Here is a 23,745-nt window from a genome sequence, read left to right on the forward strand (position 1 = left end):
AATACTTTGACTACAGAAGTGGTTACATTCAGCTGTCAAGAGATGTGTTGTAGTGTATAGTGATGTACACGCACATGTGAATGAGCCACAGTAAGCAGGAATTGTGGTAAATGAGGAATAGTGATTAAGAGCGGCAGACACTAATCTTGAGAACCAGGCTTGATCTGACACTCCTCCTCCACATGCAGCAAGCTGGGTGACCTTGGGCTAGTTACAGTTCTCTTAGAGCTGTTCTCTCAGCTCCACCTACCTCACAGGGTGCTGGTTGTGGAGAGAGGAAGGGAAAGGCGTTCATAAGCCACTTTGGGACTCCTTCGAGTCGTGAAAAGCGGGGTATAAAAAAACAGTTCCTCTTCTTAGGGGCAGGTATATGGTCCCAGGCTGATCTGTATCCTAAAGTATTTAATATGCTGCCTCACCCCCTGAAGCCACCAGGGGTAGAGAAGTACAAGCCTCCTCATTAGCTTGTTCTGGTGTTGTAACATGCCACGGTCCTATACTATCTATCCAGCACCCCCTGCTGGAGCCTGGACACCTATTCCTACTTCAGAATGACCTTTCTGTCCTCCCTGAGCATGGCAGGGAGGCATGGCCAGCTGACATCACTTTTTCCCTGGTTCCGGGGCTCCTCAATGCCTGAAAAATAGTTCAGCTGCTCCTCTGTGGTCAAAAGGAAACAAAGGTGCTTCAACAGAGTCCTTGACTTGCTTGCCCCTCTCCAGTCTGCCACGGTGGAACAGAACTTTCCAACCCAGCATTATTAATGCTTGGATGGAGCCGTGCCCTGCTTCCCCAGCTGGCCACATGTCTGAGCAAACACATGCAGTCACCTGATGGACCACAGTGGGTGTAGCTATTATTCTTTTACCAGGATCATAAAAATAAAACAAAAATGAATCTTCAAATAATTTATTACCATGGGAAATTTTCCCTCATTATGTACACTTGCAGAATTTCTGGAGGAAAATGAAATAGGACTAGAATAGTATGCTATAAACCTTTAAATGTGCAAATTTCAAATCCTGCTTTTGAAATAACATAAATATTTTAACCTCGTCACATTTAACAAAAATTCACAATGTTATATTATTTATAGAAAGGCAAACAACAATGGGGATTTATGAATTGTTTCATCTTAAGGTGAAGACAGCTAATAATGTAATAATAATATCTAAGATTTAAAGCAAAAGAATCGACGTGTATATAGCTTTCTGTAAGTCATTCTCAAAGTAAGAGGTAGGAATTATAACGAGCAAGGGACAAGTGAGTATCGAATTGAAAAACTTGCAACTTTCTTTTGTTGCCTACCATGGAAAGGAGCATGGATCTGACAGAGAACACAGCTTGAGAAAAAAGGGGAAAACCTTTTTAATAGGAGTAAAATAGAGGGAGTCTGTGCAGGTTCAGAGCTTTGCAAACTGCACTCAAAATCCCTCATCAGAAACAATTTTGCATCAGGAAGGCACGGGATTAATGGCCATTTACATCCTGACCTCAAAAGCCCAAGTTTTATGAGGGATAAAGCATTTGCATGAAAGAAAGCAGAAGAGAGGATCGGGCTTTCATCACAGACAGCAGGTAAGTAAAGACAAAGCAGTGGAAATTGGAAACTTTGGGCAAGTCGTTTAGAAGCAAAAACAATTCCTCGAGATAAGGAAATGCAGTTTCAAGGCTGCACCTCTGTGCTCAAGTTTGACTTTTCCAACACTGGAGAAGAATCCAGCATTTCCAGAGGCAGCAGCTTTCTTGTTGTAGGATGTTTGTCACACAAAACATTCTCCATCTCTATCAATCCATCAGGTCTGCTTGCACTGGAATGTGGTTAGAGAGGTACCAAGGAAAAGGGTACATGAAGGAGCACTGTCTCTCCTAATCTCTCAAGATGGCATGCTCAGCACACAACCTGTTTGTGCAAGGGAAGGTGGGACTGGAGACTGTAGTCAAATATGCAGTAAAAACGTCTAGCAGATCTCAGTTGCCCTGCAAGCTCTCTGCTTTTCTGTTCCAGAATTCTTGAACACAGGTAAATTCCACGTGCCAAAATGTATCTACATATTACAGCATAGATACACTATATATACAAAGGCAGCTTATTGTTTGCCCTGCAAAGTCACCTGTCTTTTTTATAACAGTGAAAAGACCCTGGCAGGGCCAGTGAGTGTTTTGGAAGTAGCACCATTATTTCCTTCCCTTTTCTTGCAACAGCTTTCATACATTTCTCACGTGGGCTAACCATAGATCTGTTTGAACTGGTAGCATTCGTTGCAGTAGCCATTGCACTTCTTGTTGCCATAGTGATCGCAGGCAGGGGCCCGGCAGCGCTGTTTTGGAATCTCATCTGCCGAAGATTCTCCTCGAGGCTGGCCGGACTGTGCCCGCTTACTCGCCCGCAGGCATTCCTGACACAGTTCCCCAGTCCTGGAGGCAAAGTGGTTCCTACAGGAAGGGGTGGCACATTTTTGTCTCGGAGAGCTGGCAGCTGGCTGGTGTGAGTGTCTGTGTTGTCCTGTTCGCTGAAAAGGTTAAAAGCACAGTTAGTCCTCTATCTGGAAACAGACCTCAATAATATTAAAGCCAGGACATTTCTAAGCTAATGTGAGTGAGGGAAATGTATTTATTTACTAACTCAAGGGCAGATCACAACACATTGTTTTAAATTACAATATAAAACCTGACTTAAATTAACAATTCTAATATGAATAAAACTCCAATATTGACCATAAAGTTCCTGTCGTAGGATGGGAGGGCAGGGTATGTGCCTCCCTAGGGAATTCAGTCTGACAGATGTAGGTGGAAAAGCCCAGGAGATCAGATGTTGATTGCCAGGCCTCAACCATACACCTGGTGGACAGCTCTGACTTACAAGCCCTGCAGAACTATCTGAGGTCCTGCAGGGCTCTGATCTAATTTGGCAGACCATTCTATGCTCTGCAGTCTGGTGGGGCTTCTGGTCACACTATGTTACACAGACAAAGCAGGAACCTTATAGAACCTGCATATAGCTAAATGAGAGGTTATTCCTTTTCTTTACAGAAGGGAAAATATATATGAATTTACAAATAAGTTGGATGTTATTGTTGAAATTTCTAACAGTTCCAAAATGAAAGGGAAGCACAAATGTATCCGATAGGCTAGGTATTCAAAAGAAGTGCTACCTCAAGCTCCACGCAACACACATTTTTCAGTTTCTGCAATAGGTTAGTTTCCCCCTGGCATAAAGTGCATAGTTTTCCATCCCACTGTACTGTGGTAGGACAATACCAAAAATGCTTACTGGGACGGAACAACAAGAAGACTACGCCATTGGGACAGGTTGCAAAACAAGTCCCTATATAATTAGTTAACAAGAACAGAATGTTTTCTGGTGTAGTAGACATTACATTATACCACGCTTATAAATCCTAGGCAATGCTCAGTTCACTAGGATGGCATAGTGTGAAGCAGCCTTTCTCAACTTTTTTACTGTTGAGAAAGCTCTGAAACATTCTTCAGGCTTCGAGAAACCCCGGAAGTGGCACAGCCATGCAGAATATGGTTGGGAAGCAGAGCTTTGTGCACACCCATTTGGGTCCCTTCCCACCTTCTCGAAGCCCATCATCAGCCATGGCGGAGGGGCAGACTGACATGACCATATATGGTCATATCACCCAATAAATGGTTAACAAATTTTAAACAATATATAAAAAATTAATGAACTCCCACCCATTCAGGAAACCCTCCCAGGACCGTCCAGAAACCTCAGGGTCTCATGAAATCCTGATTGAAAAAGCCTGAAGATTAGTTTTAAAGAAGATGTTCTAGCAAGAAAGACACAGGGTTAAATTTTGGGGAGTGATTTCCATAAATTTACTGACTTCGGGTTGCCTCACTAGCTGGTCTTCAGTTCTTCTGACTTCACGAAAACGCTTGCTCTGTGCTTCAATGAAGCATTTTGGGCAGTATCCCTCAAGCATGGTGCTGCCAGACGTGCCACACTCTTGACCCAAGCAGAAAACAGTGTTCTGGTACACGGCAGCTGAAGTCCCAGAAGGCCCAGAGGCAGGGGAGTTCTGCTGAGACCTTCTGTGATGAGGGAGTGAAGCATCTATTATCACATAATAGGAAGAAAAAGATCATGTGAGAGGTCAAGGTAATTACAAGGCAAAGTCTGCAGACGACCCAAAGTACCTATGCTCTTCTGCTCCCCATGCTGTGCCTATTACCAATGAGCTTCAATACCCAGTAATAATTCCATTTTGAGACAGGGTCGCCACCTTTCAAAAATCTGTGTATTTTAAAAGATGTATGATAAGCAGTTATATTCAGCTGATTATGCTCTTCCCTAACATGTTGTGAGGGGTGGATTCAAGTGGGTAGCTGTGTTGGTCTGAAGCAGCACAACAAAACAAAATCAGAGTCCAGTGGCACCTTTAAGACCAACAAAGACTTATTCCAGGTGTGAGCTTTCGAGTGCAAGCACTCTTCCTCAGACTCAGAGAGTACTTGCACTCGAAAGCTCACCCCTTGAATAAATCTTTGTTGGTCTTAAAGGTGCCACTGGACTCTGATTTTGTTTTGTTATGTTGTGAGGGGGAAAGTTTCATGTCCTGAATTTGTGTTTGTCACACTGCTGTAAAAGCAGATGACAAAACTCTCGACAAGTATCTGAACAGTTCTTCTTCAAAGCGGCTCTGGACTGTGTTAACGGTTATTGCCTCCCTCTCTGTCATCCACAATGGGTATTCCCTACTCCTACTCCCTTTCCATCTATGTAGCATCCTAACATGAAATGAGTCATCATATCCAAATCAAACTTCCCACCCTCTCCTGCCGTGCAGGAGAGTTCTCCACAAATATTCTACAGTTCTCCACAAATATTCGACTTTCCTGAACCTGAATTTTGAAAGTATATATTGTGCACAATAAATATACATGCATATGCATAACGTACACTAAGGATAGGATATAAAGTTTTCTACTCTGCTACTCATTTGAGCAGTGCAAATTTGACTTCATCCCCTAAGATGGCAAAAATTCATACATGGTTGTGATTCTTTTATACCCAAGCCAGATTCAAATGTTTGCTAATAATTTACATGGTAACATATGAGCCATAAGGTAAGTAATTTTTTCCTCCCTGCTCAGCTTCCTTATAGGAGAAGGGAAATGTGGGTCTCTCTTCCTCCCACTTTCTTAAACTCTTTAAATGCCTGCTGTATTTAATATTATGCCTGTGCATTTAAATCATTAGTTTGCTGCTGTGGAAAATTGCATGTGACATTACGTTGGTACCCTTGCCTTTGGACTTGTTATATTTTGACCTCTAGCAAGGTTTTAAAAACTACAATCAACTTTAACATCCATGTCCAGCCCCACAGGTGTGACTCCACTGGTTTAGCGCTCTCTCTCTTCAGTACATCAGCAAACTCTGAAAGGGGTGCTGGAAATTTCTGGAGTGATGGTCAAATCACTAATGCAGCTGGGAGGAAAAACAGCCACTTGTAATGCTGCAGGATAAGACTTCACCTCACTTTTTCATTCTATTTGCATTTGCAATTTCAGACCAAGCAAGGTCACCTTTAGTTTCCTTGAGTCCCATAGCAAAAATGAGGCAGAATAATTCCTTTACTCACCTTTATTTTCCCTGTAGTCAAAATAGCATATTGTACAAAAGCCTTCGTTCTGAGGAGTGCCAAAGAAGCTGCAACCGGGTTTCCGGCATTTACTGCTCCCCTTCCGCTCTTCAGTCCTCTGAAGGGGCCCATGTGGCTGCTCCACCACATTCCTGCTACCCGATGCTTGACATGAATGCTGACGGAGATTCTGCGATAGGTGGGAAGGATCAGAGGATGATCTCTGATGGCCGGAACTGGCGTGTGGCAAGCAGTCTCTAGCCCGTTTGAAACAAGCACTGCACATGCCATTAAAGGTCCTATTGGTCCCCTTGAGACAGAACGTACACGTCACACAGTCTGCATGTTGGGGCTCCTCTGGGTTACTGCAAGGGCTGAGCTCCCCAGAGTTGTGGCAGCGTTCACAGAGTCCATTGTATTGCACATTCATGGTGAAAGGACAGTCTGGGGTCCTGCACTTCATTGCAGTGGTTTCACTATACAGGAAAAGGCTTGGTGCTGTAGGGGGCGCTGAGTGAGGCCCTGTTTCCGGGTCCACTGATGACCGTACAACAGGGTCACGGGGGTCACGCTCAGGTGAAACAGTTCCAGTTGCCCGGAATTTCTCAGATGCTGCTCGGAAGTTCTGCCTTCTTAGCTTATTACCCTTCCTCCTCTTTTCAAAGCATTCATGGCAGTAGGGCTGGGTATTCACGGACATGTAAAAAGGGCAATTTGGAGTTTCACATTTCACTTCCACAAGTGAAAGCTGGGATAGGGACATCTCCAGCCTGTTCCTGGCATACATTTCCTTCCCAACAGGCTCCATGTTTTCTTGCCACTTCTTGTACTCATGCTGCACCAACTGAAAGTAATCTTCTACTAGATTGATGTTTTTGGGCAAGTTGCCATCATCCAACCTTCAAGACAAGGAAACAGGGAATTGGCATCATTCAATGACAAGAGGGCAACAAACCATTATTGGGAGGTAACTGGCAAGCAGGAATAGCCCCTTCAACATCTCATCAAGAATGCTTTATAGTCAACAGGTTATGAACACAGGGTATTGAGAAATGCTATGTGAGGTGAAATGGAATGGGAAAGAGAGTAACCAGGGGAGGGATAGCCTCCGATCTTGTGGGGACTGGAAACAATTCATGCCAGTCTTTAATGTCTCTTTTAGCCCTTCCTATTGGAATATTTATCAATAGTGTTCATCAATTCCTATTGGATATCTTGGAAAAACCATGAAAACAGAACTTTTTGGCACATTCACATCGACCATTCAATAGTACACAATTCTAAAATGTCTGCAGAAATAAACAGAAACCATGGATACAATGAAATTCCAATGATAAAAATCAATGAAACAACATTAATACAGCCACCAACTAAAACACATAACTAAACATGGCAGTACAAAGTGTCACACAGGTCAGGGAAACGGAGATTCAACTCCTTGGTGAATCATTAAAATTGCCAGGTGACTTGGGGAAATTGTGGAGTTGCCTCACAGCATGAGTTACCTCACAGAGTAGCTGTAACAGTAAAACGGAATAAACTCACCTCACCTTACATCTCTAAGAAAGAGGAAGCATGCAAATAAATACGAATGTCGTGAAAAAAATTCACCTATGCTGGCTTTCTAACTGAGATTGTTAAATGGGGTATTAATTAATTCTCTGTCTTTCAGAATAGTTTTTATACTCATTTAGAACTTGATAATTTTGCACCATCCAGGACTGAACGCAGCACCACCCTCCAGGAAAGGAGAACATGAATACGACTTAACAAAATCACATGATGCTGGGGAAAGAGAAGAGACAGACTCACTTTGCAGCATATATAAGATGCGTTGTCCCTGGGTCCCAGCCTTGCACAGGAATTTCTATCACCATTAAATATTCTCTTAATAGCTTTTCTTTTTCCCTTTCTTCAGAGTCAGTTAAAAAGTGGACCTTCAAGTCTTCAAACCCGCCTCTTTCACAACTAACCAATGGAAGTGCTCGGATCTCTGTGGAAATGAAAACAGTTTGTTACTGCGAAATCAAATGGGAACAGCCATGAACATGACATGGCAGACCTGTGTAGCTTTTGCTATCAAGAAAGCCTTCAGAAATTGCATGCATGGCTAAATCTCAAGAATCCCTGACAAAAGTGGGTGGATGGAAATTAAAGTGGAGGAGGTTAAGGGCTCTGCAAAGCCAGATGACTAATTGTCCCAAACTGAAAGTTTCATACAGAACACTAGATAGGAATGCATATGTGATTATCATTCAAAGTGGAGAGGGCACAATGGGCCATCAACACTGTGCAGCATATATTCTGAGACATACCAGGACCACTGTCCTTCAGAACAACCAGAGGCGTGAAGTGCATGCTATCGTAGCCAAGGACGATGGGATATCGGTAACACTCTTCTGCAGGCCAATGAAGGGGCAAGTAGATTCCACCAATGTTCAGAGGGGAAAAACTTGAGCCTGATTCCAAACTTCTAAGCATTTTGTCTATTTAAGATAAAAGAGAAGAAAAAGGAGACAATGTTTATCAATTTTTACTAATTACTGCTTTCTTTATCCAAGTTTCTGAGTGTAGCCGTGTTGGTCTGTCATAGAACAGCTAAATCCGAGTCTAGTAGCAACAAAATGGGGGAGGGGGTGTTCGTCAGTTACATCCAGCTGAGGACCTGGAGAGCTACTGCCAGTCAAAGCAGACAATACTGACCTTGTCAGACTAACGGTATGGGATTTGGTACAAGGCAGCAGCTTTGTGTGTTTATAAAAAACTCAACAATGAAATAAAAAACCTCTTTCTGTGTTGAACATCAGAATTTGTTTTGTTTTCCAATCCTTATCATCAAGTTGTCCTTGGCTTACTTCAGTTTTTATTGAACTGATTCATCCCCCTTCGTGATAGAATATAGGAAATCAAAACTACTGGGATGCCTAGCTCTTATTGTAGAACTTCCTGTAGAAGGTCTCCAGGATTTCAAGCAGGAAAAAAGTGTTGGCAACACCTGCCACTTCAGATCATTTAACTGGAGATGCCATGGAACTGAACCTGCAATCTTCTGTGGACACAGAACCACTGAAACACTACCTGCAAAGCATGGTGCTTCGAGAACAGAAAAACATTAACTCTTTTGATCACCCATAATGTAGGTTAAGTCTGTGCAATACCACCTTAGAGACAATGTGGAAAACAGAGAAAAACTTGTATATCCTTTTAAAAATGGCCTTGATGTTTACTACTATAATTGACAAATGCCTACCTGCAATAACTATGATTGGTCTTCTTAGGATGTTAACAAGGACAAAAATATGAATTTCTTCTAAGGATTTATACTGAAGAACGTTTTGGGAAACTGATGTCTCTGCAGATGCCATTTTGATGAGGTTGTCCCATTCTTCCTCCCAGTTCTAATGGATCAGAAAAAAAACAGATGTAAACAATATCAGTTACTATGCAAGACCAAAAAATAGGTGCAGCCAAAACTTCCCTCAGAAAATTTTTCTTGTACTGCTTCTGCATAAGTTAATTCACATTATAAGCACTTCAGCTGTATAGCACTTGGAAGAACTAACGAGTGGGATGACTGCAGATTAAAAGCACAGCTTGGAGTGATCAGAGCAGACCATTTGGACTTTCCCACCACCCATATAACAACCTAGCAAATAAGCTTACATTTATCACTGACGGGCCCAGTCTGCCTGCCTACTCATATCTGTGTTAGTCATTTGTGGCATACTAATGGCTTGAAAAGGAAAAAGACTCAACTTTTTTCCAATGTACACAACTGGAAGCTTGTGGGAACTCTTGCATCTCTGAGGAAAATTGTTATTTCCTAGCCTTTACTATTGTGATCTGTGCAACCAATCCATACTTCGATCCTCATTCCATTTTTCTTGAAAAGTGTTCCAGATGAGAAAGCTCACAGCTTGCTTGGTCACTGCTTTGAGGCAAGCAGTTATGCTAGTGAGATCAGAAGGCTAATCACAGAGAGACTGATTTTCCTTGCATCCTCCAATATGGAGCTGAAAATAGGAAGAAGCTACAGACTGTCTGGATTTCTTGATCAGAAGTCTATATATGCACATGTGCTTAAATGAGAGCATAACTGTTGTTTTCAAAACTTTGTGGTAGTTTTTCTAATAGTTTTCCCCTCCTCTCTAACAGGGATATGCCTACTTCTGGAGATGTGGGTGGTCCGTGGAAATAACCCCTCTCAGGGGAGATTACTTATTTTGGAAACTCCACAGTAGTGAAGCTCTTTGTTAATAAATTGGGCAATCCAGTATAGTTAATGGACTGAAATGTTTTAATTGGGTGACAGCCCTGCAATTTTACGTTCTTAAGGTTGTTCCCATAATTACCTCTTCATCCTGTAATTACACACATGAAATCTTGATCAACCCAACCATACCAAAGTTTTAAGCATTCTTTGCAACATAAATCAGACTGACTTACCCTGGTGTCATAGCAGAGTCCTGTTGCCACAAACTCCTGTGATTTCAAAGTTTCTCGTTGCCAGCGCAGTTTAAAGTTCCGTGTGTCAACTTCCCGGAGTGCACTAAACAATGTTTTTCTCAGGACTAGATCAACATCTTGGATGCCCCACATGTATTGTGATGCTGCATGCATGAGACAATTTCCATCACCTGCATAAAAATGAAAGAAGTCAATAAACAGATAAACTGAATTAATATTTCAAGTAAGATGATTCTGTATGGACTAGCTGGGCCCATAGAATCTTTCAGACAGACTAATTAAGAATTCTAGGAAAACCCTGAGAGGAAACAAACAGAAGGCAATGCGATCTGTTTTTTCATCTCTGGAGGTGGGGTGGAGATACATCCTCCGCCTCCATTTCACTAAACTGAACACAGGTTGCAATAATTTAGAATTATGACGAGTCACTGGATATTTTCCAGTCCCATGCTCTCATGTGAGTGAAGCTCTTGCAGCGTGGAACCTTTTTTATACACAGTCTTGATGGAATCCTGCTATATGGAGAAACTCAAGAGAATTGTTCAGAACAATGGTGATAAGGATTCCCCTGCAGTTGGTAGATACAGAAACTGGCATAACAAGATATCTAGGTTGGTTTTCTAAGTCTGGCCTTGTCAGGAGGAACAAATGCCTTCTTATCAATGCAGAGAACAATGCCCACTGGGCGCAATTGTATAGTTGTTCCTATGGAGCAGGCAGTACTAGTTCAGTTTTTGGCCATTTCCCAATGGCTAACATGCTGCTTACTTTGTATTTAATGGGGGGGGGGGTTGAGAAACACCTGGGGGGGGGAGGTGAGAAACCCAACATAAAGCTTAAGACAATTCATTACACTTATGATAGGTGATTTCCCTAGTCCATTGTCATTTACACTTGTTGAAGATATAATACAACAGATAGTGATAAAAAATACTCTAGTTCCAAGTCTCCTTTTTTTTGGGGGGGGGGGTCTCTTTCCAAGGTGTATTTGTCAATCAATATCATTAGCATTGAACTTTATAGGCACTGCATTTTCCTTCCTAGGGAAATTTCACCATGCGGTAAAACAAAAAGAGAAAGCAAAAACGTATCAGAAATGGTCATTTAAGAATTTTATTGTTTGTATATTAGGTGCTGTGAAATCTATATCTATATCATAATTCTAATGATCTTTTTTGACATCCTTAAAATTGACATATTTCTTTTTGATTTAGGTTACTACTTAGAATGTTGACTGTGTCGTTGTTCTTTGCAATATAACAACAGAAAAAAGAACCTATCCTAGGCTACAATAAACAATTTCACAATGAATGCAACAAATGTGTCTAATCTCTTCTTTTTATTTTAACAACCAAAACGGCCTTTAGATTATAACCATTTTCAAGTAAGTTTTCATCAGTGGTTGTTTTTCAACTTAATGTTTGCTAATGAAGTCCTTCAATAGGATCAATTCTTCTTGGCAGGATTTAAATAATATATACGTGGCCTTTGGCTCACAGGTACCGGGCAGTCTAGTCAAAAGACTATAATCTAGAGGCCATTTTGGTTGTTCAAATAAAAAGAGATTAGACACGTTTGTTGCATTCATTGTGAAATTGTTTATTGTAGCCTAGGATAGGTTCTTTTTTCTGTTGTACTCATTTTGAACCATCTTTGCAATATAACGGCAAAGAAAATGGCCCAAATATTACAGTGTGTATCCTAAGCAATGTTCAGCCAAGATCAAGACCGAACGTGTATGGGTTGACCTGTTGCTGAACTTCAGCACTGCACAGAGCATGATGAAGAAACCCTGATCTAGAGACCAAATCCGGTTACTCACAATGTGTGAATGCAAACAAGGGGAGTTAGTTTTAAATCCAGATTCCTTCATTATGCTCTATGTGAGGAGAGAGGTATAAAGGCACGCTGACATTCAGGCTTACTGTCTGCTTGACATGGTGTCTGAGTGCACACTGCAGTGGCATGGTGGACCCATTCCAGGAAATACCACTGCCAAACAGTTCCAGTCCATATTGCACTCCTGTTACAAACCTTCTCTGGAATAATGTGAAAGAACAGGCAAAGGGAACTGGTGTTTCAGAAAGCAACAAGGGCCACAGAAAGATTTATGCAGAAGGAGGAGGGAAGATTTTCTGACTAGCCACTCTCATTTGACTTTTCGATATTTAAAAGTCATTTTGTTATGTCACAGTAGTTACCTGGAAACACACACACTCCCTAAATACTATACATCGCACGCCTGATAAGACTACATTTTCCTTTTCGAAGGCAAATGTCTGAACATCGATCCTTCCCTTCCCAGCATCACCAGAGTGCAATCTAGCCAGTAATGGGGCAGATTCCTGCTGCATGTAAACAACATACAAGCCCTGTTGCACTACAGTGCCTGCCCTTACAAAATCATCTTCAGGAAACCATTTAAAGCAAAGCAAATACATTTTTGTTAAAAGCAAGGATTTCAGAAAGTCCACATTGACTCCAGTGATGAAGTAGAGTGTCCTAGCTCAGCAAGAAGAAAATTGCATACAAGGACAATTATTATACCCTGTAAAAATTTTCCCTTTGCAGAATCTAGAGCAAAGATAAGAGGTTTTTTTTTTCTTATGTGCGCTTGCTTTCAGTTCTTTATTGAGAACCACCAGTCCAAAATTCCCTAAGCAACACTTGGAATTCCCCAGTGTTAAGATATTTGACTAGCAATTGAGTAACAGCTATTGTACTTCTTGTTCTGCTGCAGACATTTGAACTGTGAAGTACACACTGCTGGACTTTCCAAGTGGGTGTGGCTAGGCTAAGCTGGAATGTCTATTCATTATAGAAACGAAATCTCTAGTCAGTGGATGTTGGAATTTTTTTTAATGACATGGTTTCAATCTTTCTTTCTTTTTTAAAAATCAACAAGCGTGTTCCCTTCTTGTATCCTCAAACATACGGTCAGGACATGAATCATTCTACTTTCCACAATTGCCTGTAATTTTTGTATACTTTTCTAAATTCTTTAAATGAAATCACAGAAATATATTTATATAAATTGTTTCTCAAAAATGACAGTGAAATAAAAATCCTCTAAAAATACCTCTCTGATTGCAAGAACAGCCTATGACAAGTATATTAACTAAAGGAAAATTGCTTTTGAAAGTTCTATTTTATTATTTCTTTATGGAACAAACTGTCCTCTCCCATAGGCACAAACTCTCTGACGCTGCTCTGCTTACGTTATGGGGCTCTCCAGTATCCTGACACTTCCCCCTCCTTCCCAGCTCTCAGCTGAGATGGGTATGCTGCCACTTGCCAGATGTACTACAACAGGTCCATCCATTTTCAGTTAAGTGAGATTCTGTCCACAGCACGCAGAGAGGAGTCAAAAGGGAAGGAAGTGGGCTATGTAAAATGCCTACCAAGATCCCCTCTGTACTTGCACAGTGGCACACACGAAGTATTATACATGCACAGAGGGAGGACTTAGGGCAGAATGACATTCTATGTGAGACAAGGTGTTGCTCCTCGAACAAAATCTAACCACCCCCACCCCCAACCTAGACACTTGGTATACAAATAGAAGTGCTTACCCCTTGTATTATTTATTTATTAAACTTCTATACCACCAACTCCTGGACCAGCCGGCTCATGGCGGTTCACAACAAGATAAAAACATAAGATAAAAACACAGAAGATGTTTTATCTCCCCTTATTAGTGCAAGTGTTTTATAAGGGACTTAGGAAATTGCAAATCCACTTCTCTGACTTCTAGGATTTTCCCCAGGAGCCAGTAAACCAACGGATCCTTCTCAGCAAAATTCCAATGTCATTAGGCTGCATTAGGTGGCCCATCTGTGATTGCTTCCCTGTACTATGCGCATGATTTAACTGATTAACAATGCAATCCTAATAGGGCTTATCTTTAGCAGTAAAGCCCACTCTGGTTAGACCTGCTTAGGCATGCACCATAAATTCTGTTCACACATTTACAGCAGAATATGTGTTAGGGGGAAAGTATGATCCAAAGGTTTGAAATGAGTTCAGGATCATAACAACTGAGAACTGCTTGACTGACACTGAGAAGAAAACAGAGTGTTTTTTCATCACACAGATTGATGATCATCTATTTACATAAGGCAAACCATTTTTAAAAAATCTGCCTCATTCCTCAGAACTCCTGTTGCATTCTCCTTGGCAACAATCACTGGCAATAATCCCAAGGATTCCATAATCCAAGGAGAAGACTCCGATCCAGAACTTTGAAACTAATGACTGGTCCATACGAATGTATGCTCTTCCCTTTGTTCTGTTTGTCCATGCACTCTCTTAAGATTGTTTTAGTCATGGTGAAATGTAGTTAATGGACAGCACTTTCCACAACCAATTCTATATTACATATTTTAATATTAGGATTCTGGAAAATGTGGAACATAAGAAAACATAATACATTAACCATAAACTAAAGGCTGTGCTTGTGAGAACTACAGGAATGTAAAAACAGGATATGCAAGCCATTTCCACATCAACTTTCCATGCTTCTGACATAATGCCTGAAGCAGGAACATGTACATGTGCATTCCAGATATGCATTTCTCTCACATGCCTTCCCACAGCATAATGTCCTGTTTCAGACACTGGAAATTACAATGTCATCGGAAATATAGTTCACATTTTGAAATTAGCTTACAACAACAGATATTGTGAACTTTGTAGGACTCTCGGGAAGAAATATATAAAGGCAAGAAAACATGGGAATACCATTTACTGTAGCTGAAACAATGTTAGTTACATTAATGTACAATTCCTAGGCAGGTTCAATTTTATTTGAATAGGTCTAAAGGTATACATCTGCATATATTCCTAGAAAATACTCCATATCAAATGAAACTTTAAAGGAGATGCCTATCAACTTAGGCTGATTGTGATTGGGTGGGCAGGAAGGGATGTGCCAGTGTTTGTCTCTTGTAGCCCTTCCTTGCATACCCAGGGAATTGCTGATCACCACTGTGGGAAGGTAGGTGAATTTCCTCCACGCCAGGCTGGATTCTGGAGATTTTTGGTGGTGGGATCATTTGGGAATGAAATTGAAGTCACTGTGGGTAGGCAGGCAGTTGTGAGTTCCTGCACTGAGCAGGGGTTTGGAATACTTGACCCTGGAGGTCCCTTCCAACTCTATGATTCTAGGATTCTACAAACTTGAATAATATCTGCATTAAAAAAAATCCCTCTTACTTTAATATCTGCATTTTTTGAAAAAGGATCACAAAATATTTGTAAATAAATCTAATGTCCTCAGCAAAGCTCTTAGATAACAAAACCTTCAAAAGCAGTTCTACAAGTCACCTCTAATCAACTTACTTCAAAACTAACTGTAGAACATATATACTTAATTTCAATGGCTCAGGCTAGCCTGATCTTGACAGATTACGGAAGCTAAACAGGGTTGGACATGATTAGTATTTGGATAGAAGACCACTTTCAGTGTTGGGTGCAAATTGATGACACTTTCCACCACCACCATCAATGGCTTGGGCATGTCTGATGGGATTTCTGCTTTTAAATTCCAGAGCTTGGTGCCAAATTACAAACTACTCTGGAAACTCCCGTTTCTCTCAACAGGGATTTGCCATAAAAACATAGTGAACTGCTGATTAAGAAACACAGACTTCAGTCCCCATTGTCTCCAGATCCTTTCGATCTAGGCTGTTTTGGAACCATCAGGGCTTATCTATTCTAAGATATTTGCTATGAATGACCCAGTGTTTCCATTAGCTCTTACTTAAGACTGTAAACTTCCTAGGCTTTTTTTTTTGTAACCTTCTCAGTACTAAGCACAATTAAGACTCAAAGACAGTGGTAACAGAAATATTTTCCCTCCATTTATAGCCATCTTGGATTGATTTAATCAGAGACCATTTTATCAGAAGATAAAAAAGATAATTGCTAAGTACCATAACATATCTCTGCATATCTTAAGTGACCTAATTTTTACCATGAATTGCTATAACTGGAAACAAGAATATTCTAACATTATAATAAATTCTAACATTATAATAAATCTAAATGGATTTTTTGCACTCTTCTAAAAGTGAGAAAAGTGCCATCGTAGGATAGCTATAAAGATGTCATCTAATACTTGAAACTTGAGACTGCCTCCTCTCTGCCAATCTGAGATCTATTTAATAGCTAATTTTGCAAAAAAATACCCCCCCCAAAAAAACCCAAACCCACAGAATTACCTAGTTTGTTTCAGAAGACAGCTAATTTCAGTTCATATGCATAGGGTTGTTTAAAAACCCTCTTGTTTTGGATTTTCCATTCATTCTTGTTACAATTCATCTACTGCCTCTCAAATACTTACTGTCAAGCTTGCTTAAGCAAATCCAAGTATGTAAGTATTCATGTAGGATTGTGCAAAACACTTTGTTTGGATGGAATAGTTTGACACACAGTTGTGGTGATTTACTCCCCTGTAGTCCAAGCCAGGTTTGGCTATGACCACCTCACATGAACACAACAATTGCAATCACGACCTCAAGTGAAATCACACAACAACTGCCACTATGTAGAGTGACTTAGGGTGTCCTTTGCAGGCAGCTGATAAAGTGCAGATGGGCTCTTGACTGTTACACTGTTTTTTAAAACTTGACCTTTAGCTAATAGGCTCAAATTAATTGCTGAAAGTTCCCCAAATTCCCATGTATTGATAGTCTTGGGAGAATGGGCAGATTAATCTATGGACTAAGGGTAATACTGCTTCCTTTCCCAGAGACTGTCAGGGGAGCTTTGGACAGGGAAATGCCATGAGCAACCAAATAAACCAAAGATATCCATTCAGACATTGAACTAGAAGTTCAAAAAGAGGAAACTGAAGTCATTTCCTTTCCACATGCTTTACTGCAATATCCACAGCCCAAACAGGAACTCATAAAGTCACTTTGCTCTTTTTCTACACAGATGTTCAGAATTCCAAGAAAAAGCCCATTCATTCATAATTTTACAGGCGTTTGTGTGTGTGTCTGTGTGTGGGGGGAGAGTCTCATCTAAACAAAATTCATACAAATTTCATTACTCATCCTTGAGAGATAATATGTTGGGAATGACAGGAAGAAATTCAAGCGGGTAGCTGTGTTAGTCTGAAGCAGCAGAACAATTTTTTAGTCCAGTAGCACCTTTAAGACTAACAAAGTGTGACACTTTGCCTATAAGTATGAACTGCTTACTTCCATTCCATGACACTGTATTTGAGGAAGTGTTCATGCACATGGAAGCTCACAGCTTGAATAGAACTTTGTAAAAGGTGCCACTGGAGTCAAAAAAGGAAGAAATTCACTTTGCATTTTTTGTATTTTAAAGTATACGCTGGTTTGCGGATCTTGTTTGAAATATGGTAGACATATATAATAATATAAGTAAATAATAAAAACTGCTATCTGTCAAATGGCACAATAAGCTCACTCACCATTGGTCTTCAGTGGCACAAGTTTCTTAACTTCTCGACACCAGTTCAGCTTTCTTTGTCGTTCCAATGAAGTTTGGGTTACTTGATCAATGAGGGCTTTCTGAAGTAACTTCTGAAACTGAGGGCAGAACTGGCACATCCTGAACAACTCTACAGTATACTTGTGCATACTCTTAAAATGAACTATTATTCCACTGGTGCACTTGACAAGGTCTTCAGGCATACTCTCCCTTATCTTCACAGCTTTCAACATGTTGCTCAAGTATAAAGCTTGAGGAATGGTTTGTGGGCCAGCCATTTTGCAAGAATGAACCTACAAGTGGAAATGGAAAGAATACAAGTAAGAGAAGGATTTTTAGAACCCTCATCATCCCAGAGCAACAAACAGCACAAGACGTCTTTATTCAGAGTTTTAGTTTACAATAAGAAGTTTGTTTTCTAAGCACCTTTCCCAGTGCAAGTTCGCTGAAGAAAAAAGGGCAGTTTCTATGAAATGGAAATCATTAAACTGCTACACACACCAGTCACATTTGATAAAGACTTGCTAAAGGCGCTAACCGAACAGACTCCTACATCTTGAAGAGAAGCCTGTGTCTGAGGAGTGCCCTTTAGAGTATGACAGACTAGAGATATTACACTGGGGTGTGCCCAGCGATGCAGAACTGGAGATCCAGGATTACTCAGTTGTAAATCTATCCAGATGACGAAGAATTTCCTCTTAGCTTAGAATCCCCCCAGTAGATTTCCATTCCATAGTCCCCTTGTGATCATACTGAGTGGTAACTCTGGGGATTTTTTTGTTTTTGCCTTTTCACATGGCACTACTTACTTGCTTGAGCTACCTGCACTTAACTACAGCAACATGCAACACAAAGCTCCTTATTGGTTCTGGCTCTTTTGGCAATCTAATTTGGATAATAATATGCTGCCAATTGGTGCTCCCGAGTTAGATGCTCGTCAAGAACATTCCAGCGTACAGGTTTGTAGACCAGACCAGATTCGTGGACTAATGGAGAAAGCCAGTGAGGAAAGAAGGCTTATGATCTTACACTGGACACATTTGCCTTCCTTTTCTCATAGCATCCTGACTAAATTAGTCCCCCCCACACACATACCCATAAGAGTAAGTGATTCAGCATTCACATGAGCCTCCATTATATGGTGTCTGTCTGTCAGGGTCAGTGTGGGCTACTCTGACAGGCAGCATCTCCTCCAGATCTGATCCATCTAAGCAAGAATGTAGTAGCTATAAACCTACTGATGTTTTCAAAAATATATCTTTTAAAACTGTGTAAACACCTCTGGTTAGTAGTAGGAATGTCAAGATATATACTAGATCAACACAAAAATATGGCACAATAGAATTCCAAGAGGGCCAGCTGAATTGGTGCTTATTGTCCCTTGGCACCAATGGATGAGGCTACTATTTACTCTGTCTAGGATATTTAAAAGGGAAAACTTAGAAACCAGGGAAAATCCCAATCTCTCTGGACACTGGGCAACAAATGTGAAAGGTGCCAAGTTTTAAGGGACACTCTGTCCTACGCTACACCATTGAGTTATCTGTTCTGGGTGCAACAGAAATTGGGATCGTCTAAATCACTATGAAAAGCGTTTGTCTCTTTATGTACATTATACCTCGAGTTTCGCTGATTCACCATCATTTGGGAGGGGTTCGCATACCTATTCTAATAAGATCTTTTTGTACTTTTTATGGATCTGGTTTTCTCCCCAGCTCCAAACTTGGATACTCTGGGCTCTTGATTGACTTTGTACTAACATCTCCCTCCCCCCTATTCTCACCCTGCATTTAATGGGTGTCTGGTGTATGCAACAATAAATTCTTTAATGTTTGCTACAACACCAGAAAAAAAAAGGTCTTTTCATTATTCTGTGAACATATAGGCCTGCTAAGACTGCAGAAGTGTCTGATCTTCCAAGCATGTAGTCAGGAATCAGTGAGGAAATTAATATGAATATAGGGTAATTACGTCACTGAGATACCATGCAAAGGCCTACAACAGGTTGTTTCCAGTATTAAGTAATGATGGAGTATCCAATTTGTTAAGCTCAATCAGAATGCTAATCATGGCATGCATCTCTGCCAACAGCAGCCATGCAACTTCCATGCAACTTCAACAGTCATCGGAGAATAACCACCCTTACTCAGGAATAAATTGTACGGATTTCAACTGAAACAACCTTCCAGAGAAAAATGCTCAGGATTGACTGACTGACTGACTGACTAACAAGCTGTGGAGGAGGCACAATTGACTCATGGCAACCCCCATCTGCAGGGTGCTCAGGACAAGAGGTGAGCAGAAGTGGTTCATCATTGCCTTCCTCTGCATAGTAACACCACGTTGCCTACAGAAACCCCAGTCCACATGAATTACAATTTAATTATTTATTTGCTTCACATATAGGCCACTTTCTGCACAGTGGGGTTCCAAAGTATTGCACAGCATTCTCCTCTTCTCCACTCCGCTTTCACAGCAGCCCTGAAGATCACCAGCAAACTTCAATAGCAGAGCAAGGATTCAGAGCTAGGTATCCAGGATTCTAGTCTAACCTCTACGTCATGCTGGGTCCCAATTTCAGTAGTAATAATTATTCACCACTTCTGTAGGAGTGAGAATTCTTTATTTTTTAAAGGTCCCATCTTGCTTAGGAGGTAAAATTACCATTTCTGAGCTAAGGACAGGCTGTCAGCTTCTCAGCTAGCCGCTGCAGCTGTGCCTTTAACAGGAGACTGATGTGCAGCATTAGCGGGTGACTTAGCTCCTTGCCCTTCACCTCTGATTTCTTCAAGCCTCTCTGGAATCAGCATCACCAGTCTAGTTCAGTATTTTCACCAGTACAGCCTCCTACCCTTATTCTGGCACACCACTTGAACCTTGATGTGGAGGCCTCTAGATATGGATCTGAAGTCCTTTGGACTCCACTGCAGGGACAAAAGATATCTGAATCCAATGATTATAAAGTAGAATGATCTCTTTATTGCAATAGCAGCCAATGTTTCTGTTAAGAAACTCAATCAGAAGAACTGAATCTTTGTTAAATCATTCAAATCTTCATTCGTTACCCATCACCTTAGTAGATATCCTCCTGCCTTGTGCTAAACTTAGTTCCACTACCTATGGCTGACACACTGATGACCTTGTATAAAGGTCTTGACCCCACAGTATAGGAATTCCTGCTTCAAATTAATCTCTGTGAGGAGGATGAGGGTCTGGTTTTGATGCAACTGTTCACATTTAGATGAAAACCTACATCCTAAATTCTATAAATAGGTTTTCCTGGTGTAAATGGGGCTTGCACCTATGTTGGGAGTGCTTAGCAAGGCAGCATTAGAAGAGTAGATTGGCTTACTAGTGCTTTATGAACAGGAGTTCCAGGTGAAATTGTTTTGGACCAGTTCTGAAAGCAGCTTCCAACATGGCATTTCTAGGTTCATGTTGTAAAAAATATGTATTGACTAACAATATCAATTAGATTCTTTGTAATACTGAAATGGCCAGGCATGCCTGAGGCTGGTTTAAAATGTCATGCTTGTTTTTGACCACTGCAAAAGCACACAAGCTACTTCCAACAAAGTGTTGTTAAAATGCAATTCTGGATTTTTTTTGAATAAATGTCCCCAAGACCCACTGCTTAAGACCAATTCCTGTTGTAGCCCACCAGCCAGGAGACACTGATACAAGATCTGGCCAGTAACCCAGTCTGCACTCTCAAAAAAACCAAAACAATTAAAAAAACAGTGGGTGTACAGAAAAGTGACAAAATAAAAAGGGTTATACAACATAATTATGTTTGTCAGAGACAATCACGTAGTACATAATTTATAGGACAGCAAATATTTATCCTTTTATTCACTTTGTTATAATGTTAAGATATTTATAAAATACAATTGTTACTTCTGTTTGGGTACAGTTGTATTCATCATTTAAGTTTTAAGTTCCAAACTTCATAACAAATCTATTTTGACTACAACACTGGTTTCATCATTACTATGCATTCAATATAACATATTTTGCCACTTCTACAGATTCATTAGAATCTTTAATATATCAGTTGTATATCATGGTGTAAAAGAAAGTCATATAATCTCATATAGGGAACCTAATTTGTATTCATTTAGAACAGACTACATTTGGAACAGACTTTAATTCTACAGTCTGTACTCTTGACTCTCTTAAATGAAGAACTGGATTAATTAACACAATCCTTGTTGGTACATGTTAAAATTATAATCAACTGGAGGGACTGGTTGCTGCTTTAAAACTGCTTCATGAAAATTAGGAGAAGTCCAGATGCAGAATCCTTAACTGACAAGTTAACAATCTCAACTAGCATCTATGTCAAAAGGCATTTTACCACCAATCTCATACGTGTGCATATGCTTTCTCCTCCATTGTTCATTTGTTGTTGTGGAATAATCAAATCATAATTCTTTAAAAAGCTGTTAGCTTTACTTAGCATTTGCTGTGGTGTATGCCACGACACATTCCTCCTAATATATTATGAAAACATCTGATTTAAAAGGCTGGAATGATACCTATTTCATAAATACTTGCAACCAGCTGTCATCCATTTATGTAACTTGAAGCAACAAACATGTCTTACTTGTATACACCTCTGTGTTATCTAGGGCTTACTACTAAGACTTAATCTGTGATGGAGACCACCCACAGAATCTGTTATAAGAAACAGATTCGAGTCCTGGGTTGTTTCCTCATTGTGAAGACATTTGCAGTGACAACAGGATATTTAAGGAATCATCCCCGGAAAGCATGTTTGGGAAAGAGGGGAGCAAAGCAAGGGGAAACTAAAAAAAAAAAAAAATTAAACAAGGGATGAAACCAGGGCAACATCATGTGGATGCCAAAAACAAAAAGCAATCGACAAATGGATGCAGTTTTGCTGCATATCCAACGCAGAAGCTCTATATGGAAGCAAACTCTGCAATTTTTGTATCCCACTCCCAGTCAAAATAGGTAAAACTGACAGCTCTTTCATTGTGCCTGTCTAAGGGCTCTGTGTGATTCTAAAATGGCAAGTTGAAAGGCACTCAACCGGTTTTCTATTTCCTCCAGATCTCCGACCCCTTTCTCTGTTCTCCAAGCCCTCCTGTCTCTACAGCGCGATTCAGGGTTAAACTTATGCCTCAGTTTCTTCTTGCTCGCAGGGCCGTCGTGTGAGGGTGAATGGGCAAGGCTCATAAACAACACTCTCTTATACACTGTGGAGGCAGGTCATTTCAACGTCTGCGGGCATTTCTCAATGAAAACAACGTCTGCGCAAACGACTGAGGCGAGCAATAAACTGACCATAGCATCGCTTGCAACTAACCGGAATAGATTAAGATGTTTTAAAAAACATTAAATCGCATTTCATCCTGGGCGACGCCGGCGAGAGACGCGCACGTTCGCAAGCACCTCTTTGGGGGACCGGCATCTCCATTCCGGACAAGGCCCGAGGCAGCCATCCCAAGCAGCCCCAAACTGCAGGAAACCGAAGAGCGCGAGGCGAATTACTCACTCGGAGACAGGCAGGGCGAGTCTGCTAATAATCCTTCTTCGTCCGCAAGCTCCGGGCCTGAAGTCCAGCGCATGCAGCGGCCGGACCCATGAATGTGCCCCTCGGTGCAAGGATCGCAAGCTGGCTTTTCCTGCCGGTGGGGCTCTGGCTGGGCTTCCCTTTCTTAGTGCCCCCTCCCCCCGCGGTTTCTACTGCCGCTAGAAGCTGAATGCGGCCAAGCTGTTGTATGTTTTAGTACGCGGAAAAAAAACAGACCTCCACTGGGGATTTCCACGTACACATCAGGGCGAGGGACTTTCCGACATGTGACACCGGCTGCGCCCAGCACAAGCAGCAGCTGCACATACCCGGGCACAAAAGCAGGCGCGCAGGCCCTCTAGAGGGCGCTGTGCGAACAGAGAGCCTCGCGGAGGGACGTGGGAGCACGTGACCGGCGGGGTTGATCCCCCCCCCCCCCCGTTTGCATCAGAATCACGCAGAAAATGACCTTAAGAGATATTTAGACTGGGGTTCTCCTCACATGAATCACCTTTAGCCCTAACAGAAGACTTACTTTTCCACTATTCCATTTATTGGCAGGGGAGGCGCTTTCCCAAAGCAGAGTGGGAAAAGGAGAGAAGTTCTTTCGTTTTCCTGGCTCAAACTACAATAACATAACTCAAAATGCATGGAGAAAATATT

The 23,745-nt window shown here is 41.1% G+C and overlaps 1 protein-coding gene across 3 annotated transcripts; it reads right to left on the minus strand.

The window, feature by feature from the left end:
- Window positions 1-893: 893 nt before the first annotated feature.
- TNFAIP3 (TNF alpha induced protein 3) lies at window positions 894-23,435 on the minus strand. 3 transcript variants are annotated; one of them, XM_077351616.1, is made up of 9 exons: window positions 23,320-23,435; window positions 17,524-17,836; window positions 10,059-10,249; window positions 8,863-9,010; window positions 7,928-8,098; window positions 7,425-7,605; window positions 5,613-6,511; window positions 3,855-4,084; window positions 894-2,513 (listed from the first exon to the last, which is right to left on the minus strand). In XM_077351616.1, the coding sequence occupies exons 1-9, from the start codon at window positions 23,407-23,409 to the stop codon at window positions 2,229-2,231; spliced, it is 2,508 nt and encodes an 835-aa protein (XP_077207731.1). In that variant the 5' UTR covers window positions 23,410-23,435; the 3' UTR covers window positions 894-2,228. The 3 variants fall into 3 exon arrangements, with proteins under 3 accessions (XP_077207731.1, XP_077207738.1, XP_077207748.1); XM_077351623.1 differs by having other exon boundaries at window positions 23,065-23,404; XM_077351633.1 differs by lacking the exon at window positions 23,320-23,435 and adding an exon at window positions 22,962-23,006.
- Window positions 23,436-23,745: the final 310 nt, after the last annotated feature.

Source organism: Paroedura picta, chromosome 1 (assembly GCF_049243985.1).
Source record: "Paroedura picta isolate Pp20150507F chromosome 1, Ppicta_v3.0, whole genome shotgun sequence".
Classification (NCBI taxonomy): Eukaryota; Metazoa; Chordata; class Lepidosauria; order Squamata; family Gekkonidae; genus Paroedura; species Paroedura picta.